This window comes from Cebidichthys violaceus, unplaced genomic scaffold (genome assembly GCF_023349555.1).
Source record: "Cebidichthys violaceus isolate CVI_PGR_0920_01 unplaced genomic scaffold, fCebVio1.0.p SCAF_40, whole genome shotgun sequence".
Classification (NCBI taxonomy): Eukaryota; Metazoa; Chordata; class Actinopteri; order Perciformes; family Stichaeidae; genus Cebidichthys; species Cebidichthys violaceus.
Genome location: NW_027176595.1, coordinates 1,888,920 through 1,898,438, shown reverse-complemented (window position 1 = coordinate 1,898,438; position 9,519 = coordinate 1,888,920). Strand labels below are relative to the sequence as shown.

Genomic DNA, 9,519 nt, shown 5'->3' with positions numbered 1-9,519 from the left:
CCAGACTTGATTATTGTAACGTGTTGTTGTCTGGTCTGCCGCATGCTTTTTCTCAAAGTCAAGCGGCTAGAATTTTAGGTAAAACATTTCACCAAATTATGCTTCCGACCATTGGCTCTCAATCCATGAATCGGACTTTAAGGGGCCTCTGATGCCCCTTCATGTCCAACCTTTCTGATCTCCATCCCTTGCTCTGCACTTTCAGAATACAGGGCTCCTGTCTGTCTCCAGAGTTAAAAAGAAGTCCGCTGCAGCCACAGGGCCTTTTCCTATTATGTTCCCTTTCTCTGGAATTTACCTTCCTGCTGACAACAGACTGTCTGACTCTGGTAAGGCCTTTAAATCCTTCAAATTTCACTGAGGCTCCTCTGCACTGGACCATCGGCCATCCTGAGGACCCAGCTCTCTCTCTCAGCTGGCTCTTGGTGTCTCATTCCAGATGTTTTGGATCTGGATCTTCGTCCTTCAGGAGATTCAGCCTCTCATATTGCTTCCCACTCTACCCAGTGTGCATGTTGTCCAAGTCCTTGTCTTGCTTTAAAGATTAAACCCCATGAATGAGTCCAATATCACGAATTGCAAATACTACAATATATTTACATTCATATTGATCAGATTTTCTAATCAGTGAAAGTCAATTTGATACAAAAATGTCTTAAAATTATTCAATAATTCAATAAAACATTTACATACAGGCAGTCTGCATTAGTCAACACCACATTGACATGTGCTCCATTAAAACCAAAGTGGTTATTGACCAACATTATCCCTCACCATTGCTATTCAGGGTTTTGATGATAGTCAATGCAAACAGGTAAACTCTGCAAGGGATCCATGGTGTGGAAATACTACTTAGCCGATGTCTGCTGCTCCTTCAGTCTGCGCTTCAACTTTCCACCAGCTGCTTTTCTCTCAGAGCTTTTTTATAATCGTGATTGACGTTCGACACCTAGGACATCTGTGTGTGATGGATTTAAACAAATCCATGCAGAAGGGAATGAGGCAACAGCCAGCCACACAGCTGCAAAAGAAGTAACGGGAACAAATTAAAATGTTGACACACCAGGAAACATGTGCCTGTGATCGTAAAACCGGCTGCAAAAATAGAAACCGGCACATCAAGGTGTGATTATATTCTCATGCAAATATTTCACCGTGATGGAGGAGAGATTTTCATACCCAATCGAAGCTATTATGAAGCACACCAACCAGGTGACACTGCTGACGGAAGTAAAAGTCTCTGTCATTATGAACTGCTTACACTCAGGACACTGTGTCCTGCATGGACTTGATGGAAGCTTCTCAACGTCCAGAATCACTTGAGGAGCTGTTAACAACAGGAAGATGTCATGTTAGTTTTTCCCAAGAGGAAACTCAAAGACACTTGGAATAAAGGAAGTACAAATCAGTTGCTATAAAAAAAATCTCCAGTTAGTGTTGCAAACATAAATTATGATTTTAAAAAATCATTTCATTTCAATTTCAGCATTGGTGGAATGTAACTAAATGCAATTACTCAAGCACTATACTTAAGTTCAATTTTGAGGTACTTTCCATTTTATGCTACTTTATACTTACACTACATTTTGGAGGCAAATATTGTAATTTGTATTCCATTTATTATTTTGATTACTTAAGTTACTTTTTACTGTGCGGATTTAGATTATTAATACAACAAGTACATCATTCCAATATATTAGTAGTAGTAGTAGTAATTAAAATTAGCACCACCACCTGTAACATTAAAGTGATGTACACATTAATGCATCAAATAATTAGGATTTAGTAATATAATATATATGATTCTAATGACTACCTTTATTTTTGGAGATTGAAGTATATTTTGTATACTTTTTCCACCACTGAATTTCAATTACAGGTACTGACACAAGTGCCAAAGGTTTGCAGGTGTATTCATTAAGACAGGATTGCAAAGGAAATGAGAAGGAAAGTAGTTTTCCTTTTTATAAAAATGATTCAAAATAAAAAGATTTGTTTTTTTTAAATAGAGGAAACCATATGAATACAAACTCTAATAGGGCATAACTGAGGAACTTGACCAGTGCAAACAGTGTTTGCACATATGAAGCTCAAGATATGTTGCATTGATGAAGGACAAAAGTAGGGTGAAAGGTTAGTTGTCACTAGATGTGACGTCAACAAGTGTGACTGGCTGCAGAACTTACTGTTTGAAGACAAAAGTTAAAATAAGCATTTGTGCATCGACGACTCACCGGGGATATTAGGTGGACCCTCAACATAGAAAATATCGGAGCAAGGATCAGGAACATCAGGCACAATCTGACAGGAGGTGATGCTAACCTCTAACAAAGAAGAATAAGGTTGTTACAAAACTGAAGTATGGTGAAGTAATGATATACTACCAGTACATTTGGACTCAGCTCTCTTGCCATTCTCCATGTCTTTGGCATCTTTGGACTCGACTCTCTCGCCATTCTCCATGTCTTTGGCATCTTTGGACTCGACTCTCTCGCCATTCTCCATGTCTTTGACATTTAGGCTGTTCTCGTAGCTTTTTTGGAGCTCTGCCTCCCTCTCTGTCAGTTGTTTCAGTTCGTCATCAATGTTGTCAATCTCGTGCAGATTTGAGGCTGCCTCCTCTGGTAGAAAATAAAGCAACATACTCAAATAAATGAGACATCTGCGGCAAAATATGACATGCAAAAGACTTGAGATATCTACTTTATTTTCATGATGTAAATATCTGTCTCATTACGGTTTAGGAACGTCTTTAATGCTCTGTCATACATCACCTGTTTGTCCAAATTCTGCACGTTTCTTCATCTCCTGAAGTATGCACTGGATTTTTCTCCTTTCCATAAGTTGTTGTCTCTTGAGTGAAATATGGTTCAACTCGGTCAATATGTTGTTAAGCTTGCTGTCTGAAGAAGCCATGGTGGAAATACTGAAAAGACATTTTTTAGGTTTAGGTTTGATATTTGGTTGACTGTATATGCTTGTTTAGTGTGAAACATATTCCATACTTGGGCAACTGCCCTAACCGCTTTTCAGTTGCCAGCAGATCTGACTGGTTCCACTAAGCAGCTTCCAGATGCAAATGTCTGTGTGAATGTTATCAGGGTGTGCCTATAAATGAGCCTACTCTCAGTGAAACTCCTGAATAAACACAAAAACTAAATAAATACAAAATAACGCACATACCTACATAAAATGCAGAAGAAGTATTTTTAGGTTTTATAGTGAGAGAGAATACTATTACCAAAGACATATTCATATGTGACCACATTGTTCTGTTGAGTGACATCTTCTCAAAATAAAGACAAATTATTTAGTTTCATAAATTGTTTAATCTATTTAGGTGAATCTATCATTTGTATACTTCTCCTTGTGTAATATGAACCAGAGCGCAATTTTCCTTATTTTAAAAAAAGATGGCAGACCAAAAGTATGTAATGAAAATACTCAATGTACTCAATGTACTGAGAAAAAAAAATGGTTACGATGGTTGGTAATGAAACTTACAAAATATTAAGCGAAACTCTGCTTTTCCTCTAGAATATAATATAAATAATAAACAATAAAGAGAGCTTTGGGAAAATAAAGAAATCTATTCAACTCATTCTGGTTTGAGTGAGAAACAGCACCAACAATAACAATTTAGACTTGATAAAATGATGAAATTAGTTGTCAAAGCAACATGTAACACAAATCTCAAGCTTATAACTAACTTAAGTAAAAAAGCATTACTCAAACATCTAGATTACTGACTCCATTAAGTCCCATTTGAACTGTATTAAATAGATTATGTCAAAGAGAAACCATGTGTATTACCGTATTTACTCCGCTGCTCCAAGTGTATCCTGTACAGGTAGCATTCAAATGAGGTCAACAAGGCCATGTACTGTTCACTTATACCAGGAAATATTCAAATCATTGGGTTACAACCGCCTTCTCTGGAAATGTAACAGAATGCTCTTTGTTGAGATGCAAGTAAAACACAAACACCAAATAGATAAAATACTTTAATATGTTTTCATGTTTTCGGACAACTATACAAAATCACGGCACACTTGTTAATATCTCCAGATATCGTATTTACATGGACCCTCTTTGAGTGACATGCTCAGTTTGTAATGTGCTCAAGATATGCCCCAAAACAGTCATCAATACTTTGTGAAAGTCATTTCCAGTCTGCGGGGCAAGTAGAACCAGCACACACAGGGACCTGCTGTGTTTTCCTGACCAGACAAACGTCGGCTGTGACATTTCATTTTTTCCTGAGTCTCTTCATAAATGTCACTTCATCTCTGTTCCTGATCCCGTAGCTGAAGATGTGAAGACATACAGAGTCAAACAGAGCTGATGATGGCAGCATCACAAGTGAAGGAAGTGATTATTTACTTACTCTTTAAGCCTCATCTTGTCATCTTCAAGCTTTTCCCCTTGAAAAATTAACAGATACGTTCTCCAAACATATCTCCTGTAAAAGAGAGGAAGCACACCGTTGCAATCAGTTTGGCCATTTCATTTAAAATCCCTTTTATGTTATCTTGTGTTTGTGAGTGTATTTACCAGCTGATATGTTTAACTCCACCTTCGCGTTGTTGTTTCAGCTCCATGAATCTGCGAATGGCCTTCTTCAGATCAAGGACAGTGGCATTTTGCACCACCACTATGGCTTAGGGAGGAAAATTTGTTTCAAGGTATGGTTAATAAAAATAAACATTTACAAACAATTATTTTTATCATTTTGGAAAATTGTGTCGTGATGTTCACAAATGAAACAAAATACATAGTAATTATGTGATCAGAAAACAGTGTATATGAAAATAATGTTTAGGTTCAAAATGAAACAAAACAATATCAAGACTCACGCATTATCTCTCCGTCTGCCTTCACAACCCTCACAGTCATCGCTTGGCCGTACTCCAAAGCAATCTGAGAGTTGACCTCCTCCAGAGTCACCTACAGATAAAGATGATCAGGGTGAAGGGAATGTGCAGCACTTCTTCTGTCAGTACAGATTCACACACACACACACACACACACACACACACACACACACACACACACAGAGACACACACTGTTTTCACCCAAACACACTGCTCTGTTTCTCAAACCTGGGAGCTAACCTCCCCAAGGTGTCAGCTCAAACACAAATAAATCCAATTTTTATAATGCGATCATTTTCTATTCTTCTTAATGTTTTGTAGGACTTACTATAATGCATGCTATGGATTTCAAAGATTCCATGTTTTATGTATATGATTCATGTATGCATGTATGTGACCAGCTCTGTTTTCAACCAGGAGTGTGAATGAATGTGCTGCATGTAAATGTCACATTTCTGTTTTTTAACACTTAATATGTTCCTAAAACTTTCATCACAATTCCTATGAAGTGTATTACCGACAGGTCAACCCAACCTGAATTGGCAGATCACAGAGTAAAGGGTCCTGCACAAGTCGAGCAAGTCCCTCCTCGAAGATATCCAGGATCTCTGAGTGAGGAAGAGCCTCCTCGTCTTCCTCCTCTGCGTCTAAGGATGCCATCTCTGTCAGGTTCTCGTGTTCCACCTCTTCTTCATCCTTCACAGACAGTCCTCCTCCTCCAACGGTGTCCTGACTCTGCTTCTCCATCATCACGTTGTCCAACAAACAGTCACTCCTGAATACTTAACATACTGAAGTGGAAACTATGTTTGCTGCAGACAGCCATGAAGTAAACACACAATGTGTACGGTAGATAATACATACCGGAAGGCAACCGTGGCTCAGGACAATTAGTTCCCCTCAGTGGACGTAAATTCACACTCCTCTTTGGTATTTTATTAAGAAGAAACAGATTTATGTTGTTTAATATTATTTAGTCGTGATAGCATTTTTGTACGTGGTTTTAAATCAATATAAAACCGCGTCCTTTCTTATGTCGTTTCCCACCGAGCGATAAAAAGAGTAGCACGTGCTTTCATCAGCCACTTCCGCTTCTCCACATGCACCAAACAACAGGGAGACGTAACAGTTTGCTAGCTGTGTGAAATAAGAGTGTTCGCATTGAGTTTGTAGCTTCTTGCTACATATAGAGTCCCGGGTAACATGCTTCTGTTTTGTCCAACCTGCGGAAATGTTTTAATTGTCGAGGAAGGACAGAAGTGCATGAGATTCGCCTGCAACACCTGTCCGTATGTACACAACATCACGAGAAAGGTGAGTTATGTTGACATGAAGTATCACGGCACAAGTCACCTAGCTTCAGTGTGTGACGTTAACTCTGTGTTAATGTCTACGTTTAGACAGAGAAGGTGTTGCTGCTTGGCTCGCACGTGACTGAAGTGTCTCTGTGTTAAGTTCGACAAACTTTTGTTTTCTGCAGGTTAATAACAGAAAGTATCCCAAGCTGAAAGAGGTGGATGATGTTCTTGGTGGAGCTGCAGCTTGGGAAAACGTGGACTCTACTCCCGGTAAGTGACGTCACATTAATTCATGGAGTGTGGGCGTCAGGTTATCACCGTATCAGAGGCCAGTGGTCCTGGGTCTCGCCTTGATAGTGTTGGTTGTATAATGCTCGCGCTTTATGTTCTTCCTCAGCCTGGTCGCCCCCACATGCACGTTCACACACTCACAACTCTTTATTGTAATGCATGTTTACGTTGTGACACATGACATTCAGTGCTATGCAAAACAATAAACCCACCTCGATGATTTTCACAATTTTATTGTTTCACTAAATGGTTTTAACACCTCAGATCTCCACAGTTTTTAGGTAACAGGTTAAAGTGATAAGCAAACTGTGAATCACAGAAAGGACAAATAGGACATGCAAAGGTCATCGTTTGTGTAAAGCCTGATTTGAACATCTGAGCACTTATTCTGTTATTTTATGGACGTTTGATATTTGAATAATGTCAGCTGTGTTTAAAATTATATCAAAGTTTCATGATTCGTAAACCGTTGTGATCTCAATATGTGATTCACGACTGTTTTTAAATTCAGCTTTTTATTTTAAGCCATCGACTAAACTCTCATTCAACACTGATCTCATACTTCTGAATTTAAACTATCTTACACCTTCAAATCTGTTGATCCATTATCATGTTTGAAATGAACTAGTAGTTGTATTCATTACTGTTCAAAACATAAAGCATATAGCATGAAATTCTATATGATCGCAAACGCTGATGCCAGAGGAGATGTGCATTACTCTGCATGTACCGTTTCATTTGATCTAATCTCATGGAGTGTACTTTTTTCTTTTTAAAGCATAGCATCAAATCTTTGCACTGTATCAATGGTACACGGTTTAACTCTCTAGTAAAACTTGTAGTAATCTCATTGGATTCATCACGTGTGTGTGTGTGTGTGTGTGTGTGTGTGTGTGTGTGTGTGTGTGTGTGTGTGTGTGTGTGTGTGTGTGTGTGTGTGTGTGTGTGTGTGTGTTGTACTTTTTGCAAAGCTGTTCTGATTTCTAATCAAATAGTTCCTAGAATAAGAGCTGCACGCACTCATTTGTTTTTCCTGGAGGTGATTCTTGTATTAATTTGAATATGAATCAGGTGAGCTCTAACAGCTGTATCGTCTCATGCGTGATGTCTTCTCTTTTGTACGGTGTGAACCAAATATGGAAAACGCCACAATTTCTTGTGATTGCAAGCTGACACTTACTACTTGTGTCCGTTTCCAGAAACCTGTCCAAAGTGCGGACACCTCCGGGCGTATTTCATGCAGATTCAGACCAGATCAGCTGATGAACCAATGACCACTTTCTACAAATGTTGCAAAGCCCAGTGTGGACACAGATGGAGAGACTGACACCTTTGCACCTTTGACAATCTTAATGTATTTAATGCTTATGTGGCGAAGATACTTTTCATATACCGTGTCTTTTTTTCTGAACCTATATTTAATGCCAACAGGCTTTGATGTCCAGCTCCTACTCTGTGCACAGGCCCAGCTGAAGAAACTTCAATTATCTTTTTGTGTTTTCAGATCATACTTGCAGAGTTCATTTTCACAAATAAATATTAAGTTGAGTTTCAAGGAGAAGTCATGTTCTGATTTTTATTGATAAAATAATACCTGTATACAACGGTCAAACAAATGTTGACTCTCATAGTTATACACATCACAGACATTTAGAGAGCAATGCAGACCAGCATTATCCACAAGGGTCCGTGCACCAAGTAGACTTCATCTCACATTGTTCATTGTTCACGTCGTATAATGAACAAAGTCAGTTTAGAGGTATTTCATAATCTCAATGGTCTACTTGTGTGAGTGTGTGTGTGTGTGTGCCGATGCTGCCTAAACGTGGTTAATGCTCAGCCTGTGTTGTTGTCTCTTTGAAAGAACACGTGTAATGCACTTCATCTTGTTCTATTTTACAACTTTAATAATGAAAACTGAGTCCAGGAAGTCGAGTTAGAAACAGAGACCTTCAAAGTAAAGGTTGCATGTTTTCAAACTTGCTCCAGCGATCAATTTATTGAAAGGAAGGAAATAAATATATATATATATAACTGTCCTAAGTCATATTTCTGCCACTTTCCCACAAATGAAGGTGAATAAACTGATGCAAACGGTGAATTCTTTGATTGTAATGATTCATGATGTCATAAATCTTCTGTTTGGGTGAATGTTTCAGGCTGTAGTGTTGAGACTTGAGTCTGACTGTAAAGACTTGATTTAACTTGAACTGACTTTAATGCTGGCTCTGTTATGACACTAAGCTATTCAATGTAAAATCCTTCACGTTTATTTACTGTTTGCACTTTTAACTATTCTACATAAAATAAATGAATAAATAAAAATCCTTCTGCAGGATTATCCTCTGGGCTGAGTAGAGCATCATTATATTCCACCGCATTAAACTCACCTTCAAACATACCCAAATGTTTCACTGTGAGTCTCTGACAGGGTGCATCTGCTCACAACACGGGTCTGTATTACACTACGTATTAACAATAGTAATAACAAACATACTGTCAATCTTCAAGTTGCTTTACTTTTAACAAATCAGAGGTTTTCTACCCGTGTCTGCTGCCCGATGGCATCATGGTAACAGATTTCAGGCCAGCCAATCAGCTCCTAGACGACAACTGAGTCTGAAATAGTCTGATTTAAAAGTAAAGCCATTTGAGAAGTGAAAGTGTGTTTATTACTCTTGTTAATAAGCTTTGTAATACAGACCCGTGTTGTGAGCAGAAACATTAAATTAAAGAGTAGCACTTTTCTTATGCCACAGAGGAGAATCCAGCAAAACTACTTTTATTTTGTCAATTCATTTAGTTTCATGTAGAATAGGTAAAAGTGCACCAGTAAATAAACTGTAAAAGGATTTGACATTGAGCAGCTTAGTGGCGTTATTGTCGTGACGGCATCAGGGAACATATTCATGTCTCAGCCCTACAACCTGCTATGTTCACCCAAATAGGACCCTTCATTAAATCAATATAATGATATTTCCATACAGACAATTCCAGTGGTTGCTCCAACTGGCAATTTATTCACAGTCAGTTGTGGGAAAGAGGCAGAAATATG

The 9,519-nt window shown here is 38.4% G+C and overlaps 2 protein-coding genes and 1 long non-coding RNA gene across 3 annotated transcripts; 1 reads left to right on the top strand and 2 right to left on the bottom strand.

Annotated features, from left to right (window-relative positions):
• Positions 1-584: 584 nt before the first annotated feature.
• Positions 585-2,376, bottom strand: LOC137885730 (uncharacterized). Its single transcript, XR_011104846.1, has 3 exons — positions 2,235-2,376; positions 1,180-1,327; positions 585-1,021 (listed from the first exon to the last, which is right to left on the bottom strand). It is a non-coding gene; the product is annotated as an uncharacterized lncRNA (long non-coding RNA).
• A 1,615-nt stretch (positions 2,377-3,991) lies between these two features.
• On the bottom strand, positions 3,992-5,735 carry snrnp25 (small nuclear ribonucleoprotein 25). The gene is made up of 5 exons (XM_068727990.1): positions 5,410-5,735; positions 4,857-4,947; positions 4,555-4,660; positions 4,388-4,462; positions 3,992-4,307 (listed from the first exon to the last, which is right to left on the bottom strand). Exons 1-5 carry the CDS (start codon positions 5,623-5,625, stop codon positions 4,250-4,252), a joined length of 546 nt encoding a protein of 181 aa, XP_068584091.1. The 5' UTR covers positions 5,626-5,735; the 3' UTR covers positions 3,992-4,249.
• Positions 5,736-5,962: 227 nt separating this feature from the next.
• polr3k (polymerase (RNA) III (DNA directed) polypeptide K) lies at positions 5,963-8,749 on the top strand. The gene is made up of 3 exons (XM_068727971.1): positions 5,963-6,189; positions 6,356-6,443; positions 7,664-8,749. The coding sequence occupies exons 1-3, from the start codon at positions 6,079-6,081 to the stop codon at positions 7,789-7,791; spliced, it is 327 nt and encodes a 108-aa protein (XP_068584072.1). The 5' UTR covers positions 5,963-6,078; the 3' UTR covers positions 7,792-8,749.
• Positions 8,750-9,519: the final 770 nt, after the last annotated feature.

Excerpts from the sequence above, each read along its gene's own strand:
- polr3k (XM_068727971.1), top strand. The coding sequence starts at position 6,079 with ATGCTTCTGTTTTGTCCAACCTGCGGAAATGTTTTAATTGTCGAGGAA. Across the intron at positions 6,190-6,355 it reads TACACAACATCACGAGAAAG|GTTAATAACAGAAAGTATCC; the intron begins GTGAGTTATGTT and ends TGTTTTCTGCAG. Across the intron at positions 6,444-7,663 it reads AAACGTGGACTCTACTCCCG|AAACCTGTCCAAAGTGCGGA; the intron begins GTAAGTGACGTC and ends GTCCGTTTCCAG.
- snrnp25 (XM_068727990.1), bottom strand. The coding sequence starts at position 5,625 with ATGATGGAGAAGCAGAGTCAGGACACCGTTGGAGGAGGAGGACTGTCT. Across the intron at positions 4,948-5,409 it reads TCTGTGATCTGCCAATTCAG|GTGACTCTGGAGGAGGTCAA; the intron begins GTTGGGTTGACC and ends CTTTATCTGTAG. Across the intron at positions 4,308-4,387 it reads GACAAGATGAGGCTTAAAGA|CTACGGGATCAGGAACAGAG; the intron begins GTAAGTAAATAA and ends TCACATCTTCAG.